Below are 18319 nucleotides of genomic sequence, written 5' to 3'. Positions count from 1 at the left end.
CTACAGAAAATGGGTTATACATTTTCCACTGTAGACCTGGCCAGGGTTAGTCACCCACCTTGGGAGGAACAGTGGTCTAGCCAGTGGATTAGCCACACACCTGAAGCAGGAGGCATGTCCATACCTACTTGCTCTGCAACTTCGGACAAGTCAGTTAGACTCTCTGTGCCCCAGTTGTCCTGCTGGTGAAGGGGGCGGCGTGTGCACACCTGGTCTGTAAAGGCCTGAGAGGCCTACATATGAGAAGTGCAAAGAAACAGTCCCATTGTATAGTCAGGAAGGTGCGAGGCACAGAATGGGTGAGTGATTTCCTCAGAGGCCTGGTGCACTAGTATTGGCCTTTTCACATTGACGATCCCTTATTTAAAGCCAAAAATGTTCATGGTTCCATTATATTTACTATCAAAGTAAGTAAAAATATATCAGCAGTACCCAGTGCTGCCTAGAGACGTGACGGGTGCTCATGTGTTTCGGGAGGTTGACAGAGAATATTTCACTCTTAATGGGAAAGGTGTGCAGGGGGAGGAGGGGCAGATTTTCTTTGCTTTAGATTGTAATACATTTTCAGTGATGCCCCTGGCAGCCTTCTGTGACCCCCCTCCTGCACTAATCTAGTGCATTAGGGTTAGGAATCGGGAGAGCTGGATCCTGCCCTTGTGACTCAGATACTGAGAAGTCCCTGTGAACAAATCACTGTAAACATAAAATATTCTTACTTCATACTCGCTTTCCTTGGGACAGTGCATAGCAGCATGGCTAATTTACGGGTGTATCACCCATGAAACTGATTTTGCCTGATGAAAGTGAGTGGTGGTGACTGCAGCTTTATCCAGAGTGTACTCCTGGGATCGCTGCAGCTAAACTTCGCCAATGACACAGCAATTGGAGTGGTCAATAATGAGGAGGGCAGGTGGATCTTTATTGCTCGTGTAGCACCCTTCTCCACCGTTTAGCGCTAGCCTCTGCATGAGTTTTGATGGCCAGGCCTGGGTTCCTTTGGATCCTGCCTCCAGCTCAACAGGGTGTAACTTCCTGATTTTCTTTCCATATTAATTTACTGGGTGTGCCTCCACCCCTCTCGGATCTTCCTGGCCCAGTCAGCAGGGCCACACAGGTAACCCCCACTTATGTGCCAGAGTTGGAGACTCCCAAGAAATAACACAAACACACACGATGTATTCAGCACAGGAATTCAACTACACGGGAAGAAACTATAATAGTAAAACTCTATGGTCAGGATCACTGGTGCCCACACAGATAATACCTGTGAATTTTCCCCAGCATCTGACCTGATACAGAAAACATAAAAACCAGTGTCCCTTTGGTACATGTAGTTTGTAGGGGTCCTGGATGACCTGTGATAATATCTCCTGCAATAGCAATTAGCACCTTGGCTAACTGGGTTCAGTACAGCCCCTCTCACATGGGATAAGGTAGTAAGTCCCTCCGCAGGTTTAATAGGCAGCAGGTAAGAGAATCCTCAAACCCTTACCACTGGCTTGAGGACACTGTTCCGGGAGTAGGGAGTCTCCCAGACAATTTCCCTGACCCTCTAAAAGATGGAGCACTCAAAGCTCCGTGAGTGCTCCTCAGGTTCAGAGATGGCTCTGGACACCTCCGGTCGCTGCTGACAGGCATCCTCTTCATGCAGGAGTCTGGCTGCTCCAGTCCCAGGACTTCTGCTCCTCACAAAGGGGTGCAGGTTACTAACCTCGATAGATCCTAACCTTTGTCTCCTACCGTAGCACTTAGACAGATGATGGCCCTGGACCAGCAGCCAGAGCAGGGGTGCCATGTCATGACTGATTTCTCTGGGGAACCGGAGAACTAACCTGGGAGTCACCTTGAGGAGGGAAAGGACCAAGCTGAGAGGTGTTGCAGGCAGAGGCTCTTTCTCAAGGGGACCCTGCACGCACCCAGGACACAGCAGCTCACCCACAGGCAGCCATGCCCTTTCGGTGGCTGGCTTCAGACTGGCTTCTCTCCTCTCCAGGGCTCCCTGGGGGTGGGCAGCTCACTTCCTATGGGTCAGGGCTGCTCTTCTCCCAGGTTTTCACTTGTCAGTCACTTGTCTCTGCCCCACTTCTCACTCTCAGAGGCTGCCCCTCCTCTGAGCAGGGGGCTGGTAGCCATGCTGGCTCCTGGCCATCCTCCCCCTAGCTGACAGGTCCCCTGTCGCTTTGATCTAAATAGTGTCTCTCCTCTCTCCTGCAGGGTGGCCCAGCAGACTCTGAGTCTACCAGCATACAGAGACCCAGGGACGTAGGTAAGCTCCTGGCAGGCTACACTTTGCTAACTGGACATGCATCAAAGCATTTAAATGTCAGAAAACACCACATTTGAGGCTCAGTGCATGATCCTAAAGCTGCCACACACCGTTTCTCCTGATACAAAATAATATTGCTCATTAGCTCCTGTAATCTCAGCATCTGGCAGGGCCGGCTCCAGGGTTTTTGCCACCCCAAGCAGCAAAAAGAAAAGAGGAGAAAAAAAAAAGCTGCGATCACGATCTGTAGCTCTACCACCACCACTTCAGTGGCAATTTGGCGGCTGGTCCTTCGCTCTGAGATGGAGTGAGGGACCTGCCGCTGAAGACCCGGCCCTGCCGCCCCCCACCATTGGCTGCCTCAAGCAGCTGCTTGCTGGGCTGGTGCCTGGAGCCAGCCCTGGCATCTGGGAATGTACATATCTTTACACTCCAATAATGGCCCCGTGTGTCTTTATTGACACAGGATTTTGATGTGCTCAGGCTCATCTCTCAGAGGAGTGTATTTGATCAGTTCTGTATTGATCAGCCAGTGCCCTCCAGTCCCATTGGCGTTGGGCAGGACAGCATCCTTAGCTAAAGGAAGGCACTGAGCACACAACAGCGTTATTGCCTCTTGGTTTCCTTTTGCCACCCCTTGCTCTGTGCCTGGTCGGAAAGGGTCAGCTGCAGCTGCAGTCAACAGCCTCCTGAAGGGGCAGGGAGGAGGCAGATCCCTGTCTCCATCCCCCTCCATGCTGGCCCACAGACCAGGTGGCCGGCACCCTCCTGCAGGGGCCCCCTATGCAAGGAAGGGTCAGCAATTACCATGTGTTTGCAGTCGGACGAGTGCAGTCGGCAGCTTTGTGTTTGGGATTGTCGAACTCTCCCTCTGTTATACTTCCTCTATGGGATGTGTAAGTATTTCCAGGGCCCTCTGGCTGACACGTCAGTTTTTCATTTCTGTGTCTCTCTGTATGGAATGTGCACTTTCAAAGGTTCCTTTGCAAAGTGCAGCACTTCAAAGTCAGGACAGAACAAGCACAGGTTCCTGTCTGCATTGCCATGTGGCTTCAGTCGCATGGTCACCCATACCTCCGATCTCTGCCCAGAGCCCTGGCTGAATGGGATGCAGTGAACCCGGCAGCTGTCTTTTGTTATCATTGGATCATCTTTCACCATACAGCCCGAGTGCTGTAACTAGCAGAGCAGAGTTCTGCATCAGAAATACCATGTGATCCTGTAACGAATGCCTGAGTCATAATGCACGTGCACAAGGGGCAGAGGTTGAGGTTAGGCTGGTGAATGTGACTCGAACTTTTGAGAGCTGCACTGTATAATCTTTCTGTTCTTTTAAGGTAGCTTTTTATGGCATTTCCAAGTTTGAAAAAACCCCTACAGATAGGAAGCAATGACACTTTTTCTTACAGAATGGTTTGCTGGGTGGCATTCCTGCAGGACATGCTCAGCAAGGCAAGCGCTCTCACAAACCCTTGCAAACTGAGTGCTGTCTTGCGTGCCCTGAATGAGGCAGGGATCTGCCCTATTCCAGATATGTCTCCAGAGAGAAACATCATGGGGCACAAATAGAGCACTGTCAGATTGTTAGTAAAAAATTGGCAATCATTAGGATCTGTGTGCATGTGAAAAGCTTTAACCCTTTATGTGTGTGAAACCCCTGTGTGCGTGTGAAAAGCTTTAACCCTTTGTGCGTGTGAAACCCCTGTGTGCATGTGAAAAGCTTTAACCCTTTGTGTGTGTGTGAAACCCCTGTGTGCTTGTGAAAAGCTTTAACCCTTTGTGCGTGTGAAACCCCTGTGTGCATGTGAAAAGCTTTAACCCTTTGTGCGTGTGAAACCCCTGTGTGCGTGTGAAAAGCATGCACTTTAACCCTTCCGCACTGTCTGGCTGGCCCAGTTTGCATTGCTACCCCAAATTGCTGTTGGGCGACGGCAGCAGGGTTTTAGGAAGGGCAGAATGGACACACTCGAAAACAGCAGCAGGCTTTTTTTCCACTGTAAAGAAACTGATTCTTAGATGCAGACTAGACCCGGGAAACGCTCTCCCAGAGGGTATGAGTCTAAGAAGGTTACAAGCAAGGGGGAAGGCCTGTTCTAAGCGAAATAGTGATAGGGATTTGCCCAGCTCAGTTACACAAGTCACTCGGGAGCTGCTGGGCAGAGAGAGCGGATGGTGCTAGCTATGAGGCTTTACATGCCCAGCTAGTCACTAAATCACATGCTGCTGCCCACTGCCCACACTCACTCCTAGCACAGCCCTGACGCTGGTGCCTGCCCCTGCACTGCGCTCAGCACCATCTGTTTGGAGTGCAGGGCCCACAAAGCAAGGCACTTGTGTTCCAGTGCAATCATTCTGCCCCCAAGTGTCCTTACACCAGAAGTGCAGAGAGCCGGGAAGGGTTTGCCTCATTTCTCATGGCTGAGGGAGGCATGCTTTGAAAGTGACCCTGTGTGCTTTGCCATAAGGAGGTGTCTGGGCATCGCTGTGTTTTAAAGGAGGGGAGTGAACAAACAGGGGCAGAAGTGACTTTGCATTGGAGCTGTTAACGTGTGACCTGCCGGCGTTTATTTGAAAGTGATACTGGTGTGCTGCTGTGCACAATACACAGGGCTGCTCTGCTGGGAGACAGTGAGTTTCCCACAGCACTGAACAGCTCCAGAGTCAACACTAGCAGCCGGGCAAGTGTCAGCATAACACACTAGCGCCTCGCCAGGAGAGAGATGCCACCTGTTCTTGTGCCAGCAGCTGCTGTTTCCAATGTGTGCAGAGTCTTGTGGCTCATTGCGCCATGGCACAGTGCTGAGGGTCTGCAGCTCCACAAGGGTCCCTGACTAGAGGACTTCGATCTCCCCTCTTTTGCTTTGTCTTTCAGAAATGTAGATGGCAGCTGCTGGCTGTGAAGGACTCACGCCCGACTGACCCAGTGCAGCGCCTTCCACTGCCCACCATGATCCTCTGCATGCTGCTGCTGGCTGCCCTGCCTGAGCCATCCAGTGCTGAAGTCAACCCCGGTAGGGACCCTAGTCTCCTGCCTTGTGTGTTTTCATTTCCCCCCTTATTTTCCATCTTACAATGGACCCATTTGTATGAAGTTATAAACATGGTGCCAGAGCAGCTGCCTGTGTGCCAGGCGCCCAGCCTTCCCAGAGTACAGGTGGAAATCCCAGCTCCACACTGGTGCATGGACATATTCCCTGTCCTGCCCTCCAGGTGGGTCTGCAACCAGTAAGCCTGTCTCAGCACTGGAGATCCAGCTACAACCAGGAGCCCCATGGGCACTGGATGAGTAATTAGAGGCAAGTGTCAGGCCAGCTCTGGGGTACTGGGCTCACTTCAGATACAGGCAGGTGGGAGAGCTAGAGAGCTGCAGCCAGGAGGAGTGGACTCTGGAGGGGCTGATGCAGGAGGAGAGGTTGGGCTCAGCTTGGCTCAGTGCTTGGTCCAGTCCCAGGGCAGAGGGACACAGGCCTATGGATAGCAGAGGGGGATGTGCCCAGGGGACAGGGTCCCATGGGGCAGGGTCGTAGGCTGTAAGTGAGAGGGATGGGACATGGTGCAGAAAGGGGAAGATGTTAGTTAAAGGTCAGAGAAAGTCCCAGTGATGAGGTGTGTTGGTCTGTGGGATTGTCTGTAACCAGCCCCAGCGTGACACTGGGCTATGTCTTGGCCAAGCCTCCAGGCACGTCGTGCGAGGGGGCAGCCCTGTTCTCGGGGGGCCTGATGGACTCTTTGCCTCTAACATTATTTCTTTGAAGACCCCAGCTAGTTTCCTATTCTGTCCCTGCTCTGGTCCATCTCCACCCCTCTGAGCCCCAGCGCAGCCCCAGCTTTGGGCCATGCTGACCTGTAGCCAGGGCCAGAGTAAAGCAACCTGGGGCCCATAACATACCTTGACATGAGGCCCCATTTGGTGGCCCCACCCCAACTTGGAATGGGGTAGCAATTGGGCTCCCCTCCTGCCTCAGAAGCAGTATTTGGAAACCTGTTCCCCCTGGGTGGGTGTGCGAGGCAATACTTACCCAGGATGAAGGGTCACACCCAGAGCCCTCTGCTGGGTGGGGTTAACACCCTATTGAGGTGCACAGGGCAGCTGCCTCTTTCAAGGCTAATCACAGGACTCCAGGAGTTGGCACCCTATGCACAGGGTTATAGTCTTGATAAGCTGAATGTGTCCCTGCCTGCTGTTAGAATCTTTGGCTACTTACCGCTGCATGCACACACAGCTCTGCTAGTGCCCCTCAATCCAACCTGAAGCTCCTCTGCTCTCCCAGCCCTGGGCTTTCCCCCACTCCCCAGCTCTGCCAATGCCCCTCAGTCCTGACACAGAGCCCCCTACTAGTCAGGTCCTGTGCTCTACCACACAGACAGCTCTGCTGATGACCCTCACTTGTCATCTGCAGACCCCCTAATAGCTCAGTCCAGACATTGGCAAGTCAAATGTTGATTCTATTGTGTAGGATGTTTGCCAGACAATTATTGTTGCAGGGATGGTCTAGATAATACTTAGCCCTGCCATGTGCAGGGAACTGGACTAGATGACCTCTTGAGGTCCCTTCAAGTCTTACAATTCCATGGTTCATCTATGGGCAGTGAAGTGGTAAATGTCCCCGAAAGAATAGCTGTCTTTGAGTGAATAGCTTCCCAAACTGAACTGGGGCCATCAATGGCACATGTGCTTATTGTCTGCCCCCACCCCTCAGATGTACATGATTCTATAAACTGGAAAGGATATTTATTATGCTGACCATAGTCAGCCCTAGAAGGAGGTTCATGAACACCAACATGGGATGCAATGGCAGAACGCAAGATGGCAGAGTATTCTGGAGTGCCGTCATTTTTGAATTGGACAGACTGGGACATCAGCGGGGTATCTTTGTCCAATGTTCTTTTGGGAGATCCACCATATCATTTACTCCTCTGGCTCATGAAGCCATGCCCAGATGTAAGAGCACGTGGCAGAAGGTGTAATTACACCTTGAGCGGGAACAAGATGGTGCCTTTGATCAAGGCAAGGTGGAGCTGCTTACGAAGCTGTTTGGGTGCCAGTGCGTATAATGTGTGATAGACCCAGGCCAGTTGGGAACAGCAGAGTAGAAGGGAGAGATACTGGCCACTGGATAAGCAGTTTTCTGTTCCCTGACTGACCAGAGCAGAGGCTGCTCCAGGCTAATGAGAACACCTGACTCCAATTAACCTGCAAAGAGTCAGGTGAGACTGTTAAGCACCTGACTCCAATTAAGGCCCCTCTGATGCTATAAAAGGGCTCACTCCAGTCAGGCCAGAGGAAGCCAGGGAGCCAGAGGAGAGCAAGTGTGTGTGAGGAACTGGGAGCAAGAGGCATGCAAGAAGCTGAGAGTGAGTAGGCAAACTGCTGGAGGACTGAGAAGTACAAGCGTTATCAGACATCAGGAGGAAGGTCTGGTGGTGAGGACAAAGAAGATGTTGGGAGGAGGCCATAGGGAAGTAGCCCAGGGAGTTGTAGCTGTCGCACAACTGTACCAGGAGGCAGTATAGACAGCTGCAGTCCACAGAGCCCTGGGCTGGAACCCAGAGTAGAGAGTGGGCCCAGGTTCCCCCCAAACCTCCCAACTCCTGATCAAACACAGGAGGAATTGACCTGGACTGTAGCTTCTACCAGAGGGGAAGGTCTCTGGGCTGTTTCCCGACCCACAAGGTGAATCTGAGGCGAGCAAATCCGCCAATAAGCGCAGGACCCACCAAGGTAGAGGAGGAAGTTTGTCACAAATGTCATCCATTCCAGTGGGCGTAGGGTGCACTGTGTGACGTATGTAGGGAGTGCTTTCACGAGATTTGGGGTGATGACGGCACTAGCTCCGTACAAGCAGCCAGACAGTGCAGCTTGGTCCCGGAGAGACAGGACAATGTGGGATGCCTTGGGTGGCCACATCATTGGTTTGCGGGGGAGAGGGGTTTGTGAGCACAGTGGTGGCCTATATCAATTTATTTATGAGTGCATTAAAAAATCATACATGATGCAAGATACATAGCTACTGGGTTTTGCTGGCTTGGTGCAGTTGCATGAATTGTACATCTGAGACCACGTTAAAATTGCCACCTTTGACTAGCTGTTTCCTCTTAATGTTTTCAAAGTCTACCTGCACGGAATCGTAGTACAAACGCTGTAGTAGAACTTTCCAGCACAGGCCGGCCATCTACCACAAACTAAAGCCCAAATGCAAAGCCAGGGCCGGCTTTAGGAAGTGTGGGGCCCAATTCGAACATTTTCGGCAGGGCCCTGGCAGGAATGACTTAAAAAAAAAAAGTGGAAAAAAAAAGCCTTTCATTTCTTTCATGTATTATTTACTTTCCATAACTATATGAATAATAAAATTATATATTATATACATTGCATCATATATGCTGTTGATTGGCTATTAATGACCACCATTTCACATGTGTGGGTCCCTGCCACTCCGTGGAGTGTGCACATGTGTTGGTCCCAGCTGCTCCCTGCCCCCCTCATTGAAGCAGGTGTGCAGGATTACTGCCCTGGAAACTGAAGGGCAGCAGTGGACATGGGGCTGGCTGGAGGCAGGGCAGGGGCTGACTGGAGGTAGGGTCTGGCTGCAGGCAGGGCAAGGGGTGTGGGGCTGGTTGGAGACAGGGGGCGTGGGGCGGGCTGGCTTCAGGCAGGGCCGCAGGGGGTTACAGCAGGGGTTTGCAGGTCTGGAGACAGCGCAGTGTGGAACTGGCTGGCTTCAGGCAGTGGGGTGCAGCAGGGGTTGACTGGAGACAGGGCAGAGGGTGCGGGCTGGGCAGGGTGTGCAGGGCTGGTGCGGGCAGCAGTGTGTGTGGGGCTGGCTGGCTTTGGGCAGGGCTGCAGGGGTGTGTGGCAGGGGTTGGCTGGAGACAGGACAGGGGGTTTGACAGGGCCTGGCTGTGGGAACGGGGTGCAGAAATGGCTGCAGGCAGGGGGGGCCAGACTGGTGTGGGCAGGTCAGGAGGTGCAGCAGAGGCAGCTGGAACCCCAGCCTTTTAAGTAGCCCCCAAACCCCCTTCTACCCCGCCCCGGACCTTTTAAATAGCTGCGGGAGCGCTGGGGAATGCATGGGGGAGGCGGGGCTCCGGCGGCTATTTAAAGGACCGGGGTGGCAAACGCAGCTGGAGCTCCGGGCCCTTTAAATAGCCCCCAGAGCCCCTCACTGCCCCAGGGCTCCGGGGGCTATTTAAAGGGCCCAGAGCTCCAGCCGGGGTCGCGGGGCTTGCCACTCTCTGGCTGGAGCTCCAGCCGGGGTCACCAGGATTGCCGCACTCCGGCTGGAGCATGGCAAGCCCCGCGGCCTCGCTCTCCCGGCCGGAGAGCGGCAAAGTCCCGTCGCCCCGCTCTCCCGGCTGGAGCCCCAGCCGGAGCGCGGCAAGCCCCGCCGCCCCGCTCTGCCCAGCTGGAGCCCCGGCCGGAGCGCGACAAGCCCCGCGGCCTCGCTCTCCCGGCCGGAGATCAGCAAAGCCCCGCCGCCCTGCTCTCCCGGCTGGAGCCTCGGCCGGATAGCGGCAAAGCCCCGCCGCCCTGCTCTCCCCGGCTGGAGCCCCGGCCGGAGAGCAGCAAAGCCCCGCCGCCCCGCTCTCCCCGGCTGGAGCCCCGGCCAGAGAGCGGCAAAGCCCCGCCACCCTGCTCTCCCGGCTGGAGTCCCGGCCGGAGCGCGGCAAGCCCCGCCGCCCCAGCTGGAGCTCTAGCTGGGAGAGCGGGGCCGCGCCGCGCTCCCGCCGGCACTTCGCTCAAAGGAGCGGGACCATGGAAGACCTCGGAGCAGACCGCAGCCGGGACTGGGGTAAGTTTAAAAAAAAAAAATTTAAAAAGTTGCCTAAGGCGCGGGGCCCTCTTAGGCGCGGGCCCGATTCCCCAGAATTGGTCGAATCGGCCTAAAGCTGGCCCTGTGCAAAGCCACACAACAAATCCACAGCGCACACAAAGAGAAGCCATGATAGTGTCCCATGTAATGCATTGCACATGGTCAGTGTACTCCCCTTCCTCTGTGCCAGCAGGGTGGAGTGCATTGGAGACTGCTGACATGTGCACTTTATGAATAGACTGGCTAAGCCAAGTTTTTCCCCACCCAAGTTTTTCCTGTGACTGCAGAACGTAGTAATGTGGGTCGATGTGAGTGGGGCGTCTGGAGCCAGGGAGGGTTCAGAGCAGGTGCGTCCTGAGATGTGTCGATTTGATGTTTGTTCCAGTCTCTCAGAAAGGTCCCTTTGCTGCTGGTGGTCTTACTCCCTCATCTGCCCTTGCTGTATAGTCCACCACCATTTTCTCCTCTGTCTCCAACATCTCCTCTGATGCAGCTGATTTGCGCTCCAGTTCATAGAGCTGGCCTGGCCTGCTGGCAAACGGCCTTTGCATGGCCTGGAACACCTCATTCCCTCTTGCTGCACAGGTCCAGCAGCCTCTAGCATTCTCAGTGGCCTGCTGCGGGGTGGGAGGCTGTGCCTGGCCTAAGACTCTTGCTGGAAGGCAGGTTCTCCAGCCCTCCAGTCATGTTTGTGGCTCTTTCCTGCACCTTCTCCAGCTTTTTCCAACATCTTTTTTTAAAATGTGTATAGCAGTACCGAATGCAGTATTCCAGTCTCAGTCTCCTATACGAGGTGAAATCACCTCCCTTCTCCTACTCAGGCTTCCCCTGGTTATACATCCCAGTTCAGATTAACCCTTTTCGCCACAGCATTGTGCTGGGGGGCTCACGTCCAGTTGCTTGTCCACCGGAACACCTAAATCCTTTTCAGAGTCACTGCTTCCCAGGATACGGTCCCCATTCTGTACGTATGGGCTGCAGTCCTTATTCCTAGGTGTATGACCTGTCCTTTGGCTGTATTCAAATTCATCTGGTTTGGATGGGGCCAGCTTACCAAGTGATCCAGATCGAGCTATATGAATGCCCTGTCCTCATCATTATTTACAGCTCTGCCAATATTTTTATCCGCAGTGATGAATGAAAATGCTGACCAGTGTTGGGCATAGAACCAATCCCTACAGAACCTCACTAGAAACATCCCTATGAAGTGACGATTCCCCACTGATGACACCTTTTGAGATCTGTCAGCTAGTAGTTCTTAAATCATTCCAAGTCATACTGTATAGTATCACTTGAACTTTTTCGATTACAATAAAAGCAGCAAAGAGTCCTGTGGCACCTTATAGACTAACAAATGTACTGGAGCGTGAGCTTTCGTGGGTGAATTCCCCGCTTTGTTGGATGCATGTATTCACCCACGAAAGCTCATGCTCCAATACGTCTGTTAGTCTATAAGGTGCCACAGGACTCTTTGCCACTTTTACAGATCCAGAGTAACACAGCTACCCCTCTGATACAACTACAATGTTATACAGTACTAAGGCAAAGTCTAAGTCTATTACAGTGTAGTTGTAGCCATGTCTCTAAGGATATTACTGTTACCCTTGTCATGCTGTCTGGAGTGGCAAGGGCAGACACCCCAAACTTGTGATATGGTCTATAATTAGATTTCCACACCCCAGTACCAAATGTGAACTCCAAAAGTACTGCAGTAGTATAGTATTCTAATGGAGTCACAGACAGTCCCCTTAGACACTCCAGTCTCTCTTGCCCCCCAGGCAAGCTGGACTATGTGAAAAATGGTCATTTACGCCAAAAATCGCACCACATTCAGGTTGCCCCCAGTCCCAAGAAATCGGTCACTTGCCCCAGACCGATTTGGGGTACTTACGCCAAAGTGGTACTTTGGTACTTACACCGAAGACAGTACTGATAGCAAACTCCGTAGTAAACTAACTAAATGTTTATTCGCTAAGAAAAAGGAATGAGAGTTTTTGAGGGTTAAAGCAGGTAAAATAGACCTACAGGTGAGTCTCAGTCTATAAGTCCAAATGGCAGCAGAGATGTAGTGATTTGCCAGTTTCCCTAAAGTCTCTCAGGGCTACCCAGAATAACTCTGAGGATCTCCATGGTCTTGTTCAGTTATTCTGCTCTTTTAGAATCCAAAGAGTCCAGAGATACAGGCCCTTTCCCTGAATCCATATTTATAGCTTCTTCTCACAGAAAACAAGCTGACGGGGTCACTACCCACATGGCCTCTTCCTCTGATGATGAACGAGTGAGTGAGGAATGCATTTAGAATCTTTGACCTCCAGTCATGACACACAGTGATCACTTGCCTTGAAATTAGCCCTTTTCTGTTAAAGTTCTTCATCTGCATTCCACGGGGCTTCTTTCTCGTTTGATGGGATATCTGGTTGTGGGGTGTACACAGGGCCACCTAGAGGATTCAGGGGGCCTGGGGTCTTCAGCGGCGGGAGTCCTTCAGCTCCGGAACTTCGGTGCGCTTCGGTGGTGAGTCCTGGAGCGAGTGAAGGACCCGCCGCCGAATTGCTGCCGAAGATCTGGAACAGAAGAAGCCCTCATTGCTGAATTGCAAGACCTGGAGCGGAAGGAGCCCTTGCTGCTGAATTGCCGCCGAAGACCCAGAGTGGAAGAAGGCCCCGCCTCAGAATTGCAGCCAAAGACCCAGAGTGGAAGAAGCCTTCGCTGCTGAATTGCAAGACCCAGATTGGAAGAAGCTCCGGGTCTTTGGCAGTGGATCCTTCACTAGTTCTGGGTGTGTTCAGTGGCACTGAAGGATCTGTCGCCGAAGACCCGCCAAAAACTCTCATGAGGGCCCCTGAAAACTCTCGTGGGGGCCTGGGGCAAATTGCCCCACTTGTCCCCCCCCAGGTGGCCCTGGGGGTACACAAGCAAAGTTTGCTACTACATTATAACAGGACACAGGTAAGTGAAAATAATGCATGTGACATCACATTAGGTTTTCATGAAGTTTAAACACCAGATACACTCTTACACATTTAACAATCACTTTGATCTGTACCGTTACACAAGCGAGTTGTCCTGGGGCTTTGGCATGAACTGACACCTGGTTTGCCAGCTTGGCCACCCTTATCAACCAAATTCAGGTTTGTTTCACTAGAGCTATTTTCCATAAAACCGCCTTGACCGACATTAATTATAGGTCCATTCTTTAATTCATTATTGACCAAATCCTGTACCAGCTTTCCATTATTGCCTAGCACTGATGTCAGGCTAACCAGTCTGTAGTTCCCAGACCATCCTGCTTGCCCCTTTTAGAGACTGGCATGACATTAGCACGTTACCAGTCTTCTGGAATTTTTCCAGTATCCCACAATTTATTAGATATTAACACCAGTGGCACAGATATCTCCTCAGCCAACTCATTTAGGACTCTTGGACACAAGTTATTCAGGCCTGTTAATTTAAAATGTTTGTCCCTAGCAGAAGCAGTTAAGCATCATCCGTAGGTACTAGCGGACTGGAAAGTAGTTCATGGGATTCAAATACATCATCCAGCTTCTTTCCAAATACAGAACAGAAATGTGTATTGAACACTTCTACCTTTTCTGTATCATTATGAATGATTTGACCATCTCCACCTAGTAATGGAGAAATCCTCTGGCCTGAGATAAGCAGTCAGTCAGGCTAGGTGATCACAGTGGTTCCTTCTGACCTTAAAATCTATTAATCTGTGTGTATACCATTGTTAAGATTTCTTTTGCTCCTGATCTACTTAAAAATCACCTTCTTGTCCTTGGCCCTGCCAGCTTTGGATTTTTCCCTAATCAGTTTTCCCTTATCAATTTGCTACCCTCCATTTCTTCTAATGTATATTGATTGCTGTCTGCTTCTCCTTTTTTCTATTTATTATAAAACTGTCTTCCCTTCTCCTCCTAACCAGGGTGGGCTTTTAACCAAAATTATCTTGCGCTTCAAATTAAAAGTCTGGTACTGATGTTTAACCTGCTCCTGTTCCCCCTCCAGCAATATGCCGATACCCTTTGGGGATGCATGAAGGGACCATCCGAGATGAAGACATTACGGCCTCCAGTCAGTGGTATGACTCCACAGGACCCCAGTATGCACGGTGAGTTAATCCCTTGCAAAAGCAATCCAATCTTACTCTAAAATATATAAAATTGGACTGAAAATCTTTTAGCCTAAGATGAAATCCTCTTTCCCTAATGTCAGCCTTATTAAAACTCACCGCCTACCTACTATATTTGCATAAAGATAGAGCATAAACAGGTGACCAAAGGACTTGTGATTTTTCCGGTGGACACAGGTAATGCCCCTGGCAGCCGGTGTTTCAGGTTGGCTGTTGCAGACAACTTGGTTGAAACTGTGAACCACACAAAGTCACTCTTGCAGCTGGGACTTTTAGCATCATCAATCAATGGGGAACATTCACAATTTGTAGCACAGGAGTCCTACTGCTTCTTTGTCTGTTTCTGGATGGCCAGGTAAGCAGCAGTGACCAAGAGAGCTTTCATTCATCTTTGCTTGGCAAGTAGATGGTCATGGTTCCTTTAGAAGAACTTTTTCACTGTTATTCAGACCCCGAGGATGGGTGGCTACATACTTAGCAGTGTCTTGCATTCAGAGCATATTGCATCTGCATTCCATAAACAGCAGTTCCTGCAATGCAGACGTTGGTTATTCCTGCTAAAGCCGTCTGTGTTCCGAGCCCTGTCTACTTTAGTGAGCACCTATCTCTCTGCTCCAGCTGGCAGTTGAGACCAGTGGGAGTTGTTGTATGCAGTATAATTGTAGCTATGTTGATCCCAGAATATTAAAGAGAAAGGTGGGTGATGGAATATCTTTCATTGGACTTTATGTTCAATTAAGGTTGTTCTAATCCTATTTTTTTTAAAATCAGCAGAGTGCCTTAAAATCTGGGAAATATACAGTTAAGGAATTGTCAAATCAATTCCTTTCTCTGTCAAGAAATATTTCAGTCTTTTTCTGCACTACCACATTTCCATTTTTCATCGTTACCCTTCTTGTAAAAAGACTGACTGATGACTTACTTCCAACCTTACCCCCCTGAATTATTGCTGTTGGTCTGCGGATAATTGTGACAGTCTGTACCACTATGTTCACCCCTTTTTCAAGACTATAATAGATTTTGTACAAAGTATGCCTTGTGAGGTATCGTTTGAAAACTCAGTCTCCTCCAGTGGGATGGCTGGAGGCAGTCAAAGAAGGGTTCCAGTTTGTTGTTTTCTGTTTGCTTATTTCGGGTGAGGGAAATAAAAAAGTAAAGCATAAAAGTGAGCGGCAGTGGCACAACTGCAAAGTTAGAGCTGGCCAGATTGGAGGCAGGAGAAAAAGAGAGAGAACACTAGTACCAGATGTGGCAGGCAGAAATGAGACCGAAAGAAACAGCTGCTGTGCTGGAAGCTGAAAAGCCAAAAGAAGAAAGAGAAGATGCCACCCAGAGAAGAGCCATGGAGCTGAAGGGAAGGGAAGGTGAAGCCCATAAATGAGCCAGGGAGCTAGGGCACATTGAGGAGAAAGAGAGAAAGTACAATCTGGAACCCTTAGAAAAACATGGAAAGATCCCAGAGTCACTGACATCTCCCTCCGCTGAAGGAATCCACAGCTGGGACCAGCTGTGTCCTGCTTACAAAGAGAACAGACTGCATTGAAGAGTACTTCCCCCCTTTTGAAAAGCTTTATGAAGTTCATAAGATTCCTGAGGACAAGAAAGTCTGGTAAAGCTTTGAATGTATTTAATGAAATGCCAACTCGGGAAGCTTTAATATCTGCTAAATTTGAGGAAACTGTTAGACAAAGGTTCCAAATTACTCCTGAAGTGTATAGAGTGACATTTAGGGATCTTAAAAGGAGAGCTGGCATGAGTCACAGTAAATATGTTTATAAGATGTGTGACCTAATAAGAAAATGGGAAAAGGAAAAGGGGCTGAGGATTATGACCGATTGCTTGATCTCATTGCTCAAGGACATTTCTTGAGTGTATGCACTGATGTAAAAAATTGCCTGTGGTTTAAATCTGTAAAATCTGTAGCAGGGATGGCTACGCCGGCTGATGCCTTTGTGCAAGCCCAGATGTCCCTTGAGCGCAAGCCACAGAAGGAGGGGCACAAACCCAGTCTAAAGGGGGATTCTGTTTTACCCCTGGGAGAAAGGAGAGTGGTTAGGGGTTAGGAGCCTAAGCACTCACTCCTCCAGAATCATTCCTCTCCTGGTAATCCTCACCAGAAATCGCCTGTGAAAGGGGAGGGCCCAAGAAGGTGTTACAAATGTCTCTTTACTGAGCACCTGAAAAATCAGTGCCCTAAGGTGAAAGAAATTTAGCCCTAGCTAATCCATGTCAATGCAGCTGTCATCAGCACAGAAGCCCCAGAGGCACCTATGGTTTGCTTGATGAGTTTTGTGGGCACTGGCCCTGCAGAGCCAAATATGGAATTTGTTGTGGTTGTCAAGATCAATAGCAGAGAGTGCATCGAGTGGACAGACTGGTGTACAGATTTCTCTGGTTCCGCGGAGTGTGATCCAAGAGAGCGACATGTTACCTGGCCTAATGGCAGAGCTTATGGTAGCGGGAGGATCTAGGATTCCTGTACTTTTAGCAAAAGTGTACGTGGAGTGGGAGATGTAGAAGGTGATTTGATTGTAGGAGTGGTGGACAATATTCCCATTGAAATGATGGTTGGGAATGATATTTGGCATATGTCTAAGGATATTAATGTGGTAACCAGCAGCAAAAGGAGATATTGTGCTGGGATCACAGAGGAGAGTAATAAAGTCTCAGAAACTGTGAAGGGAGATAGAGAAGATCTCTGACTCCTCTGCAGCAGAATGAGTGGGAAGAGAGTCTTGTGCACACATTGAGCTCTTCAGAAATGTTGTTATATTGTGGGTGGTAGGAGACTCCAGCTGTCACGTTATACAGGACGCAGCTGCCAGCTAATGAGGGTAGTTCTGGGACTGAACTGATGATCTCCAGAGCTCAGAACATGCATATTTACAGCTTGTGCCAGTTTTGAGCCAGAACTGTCACAGATTCACCTCCTCGGTGTACTGGGCACAGAGGGGGACTCACAGACTCATAGACTTTAAGGTCAGAAGGGACCAATGTGATCATCTAGTCTGACCTCCTGCACAATACAGGCCACAGAATCTCACCCACCCGCTCCTGTAACAAACCCCTAATCTATGTCTGAGTTATTGAAGCCCTCAAATTGTGGTTTGAAGACCTCAAGCTGCAGAGAATCCTCCAGCAAGTGACCCATGCTCCATGCTGCAGAGGAAGGCAAAAAACCTCTAGGGCCTCTGCCAGTCTGCCCTGGAGGAAAATTCCCTCCCAACCCCAAATATGGCGATCAGCTAAACCCTGAGCATGTGGGCAAGACTCACCAGCCAGCACCCAGGAAAGAATTCTCTGTAGTAGTAACTCAGATCCCAACCCATCTAACATCCCATCACAGACTACTGGGCATACTTACCTGCTGATAATCAAAGATCAATTGCTAAATTAATTGCCAAAATTAGGCTATCCCATCATACCATCCCCTCCATAAACTTATCAAGCTTAGTTTTAAAGCCAGATATGTCTTTTGCCCCCACTACTCCCCTTGGAAGGCTGTTCCAGAGCTTCACTCTTCTAATGGTTAGAAACCTTCATCTAATCTAAAATCTAAACTTCCTAGTGTCCAATTTATGTCCACATTGGTACTAAGCTTAAATAATTCCTCTCCCTCCCTAATATTAATCCCTCTGATATATTTATAAAGAGCAATCATATCCCCCCTCAACCTTCTTTTGGTTAGGCTAAACAAGCCAAGCTCTTTGAGTCTCCTTTCATAAGACAGGTTTTCCATTCCTCGGATCATCCTAGTAGCCCGTCTCTGAACCTGTTCCAGTTTGAATTCATCCTTCTTAAACATGGGAGACGAGAACTGCACACAGTATTCCAGATGAGATCTCACCAGTGCCTTGTATAACGGTACTAACACCTCCTTATCTTTGCTGGAAATACCTCGCCTGATGCATCCTAAAACCGGATTAGCTTTTTTAACGGCCATATCACATTGGCGGCTCATAGTCATCCTGTGATCAACCAATACTCCGAGGTCCTTCTCCTCCTCTGTTACTTCCAACTGATGTGTCCCCCATTTATAACTAAAATTCTTGTTATTAATCCCTAAATGCTTGACCATGCACTTTTCACTATTAAATTTCATCCTAT

At 50.0% G+C, this 18319-nt stretch overlaps 1 protein-coding gene across 2 annotated transcripts in view; it reads left to right on the top strand.

Moving 5' to 3' along the window:
* The window catches only part of LOC127035966 (discoidin domain-containing receptor 2-like), a 164782-nt gene that overhangs the window by 67339 nt on the left and 79124 nt on the right, over positions 1-18319 (top strand). For both annotated transcript variants that reach the window (XM_050926336.1, XM_050926337.1), the window contains exons 2-3: positions 5139-5277; positions 14089-14191. In XM_050926336.1, the coding sequence (XP_050782293.1) occupies positions 5214-5277; positions 14089-14191 (167 nt within the window). In that variant the 5' untranslated portion in view covers positions 5139-5213. The remainder of the gene's footprint in view (positions 1-5138; positions 5278-14088; positions 14192-18319) is intronic.

Source organism: Gopherus flavomarginatus, chromosome 17 (genome assembly GCF_025201925.1).
Source record: "Gopherus flavomarginatus isolate rGopFla2 chromosome 17, rGopFla2.mat.asm, whole genome shotgun sequence".
NCBI lineage: Eukaryota > Metazoa > Chordata > Testudines > Testudinidae > Gopherus > Gopherus flavomarginatus.
This window is presented reverse-complemented; position numbering and strand designations above follow the sequence as displayed.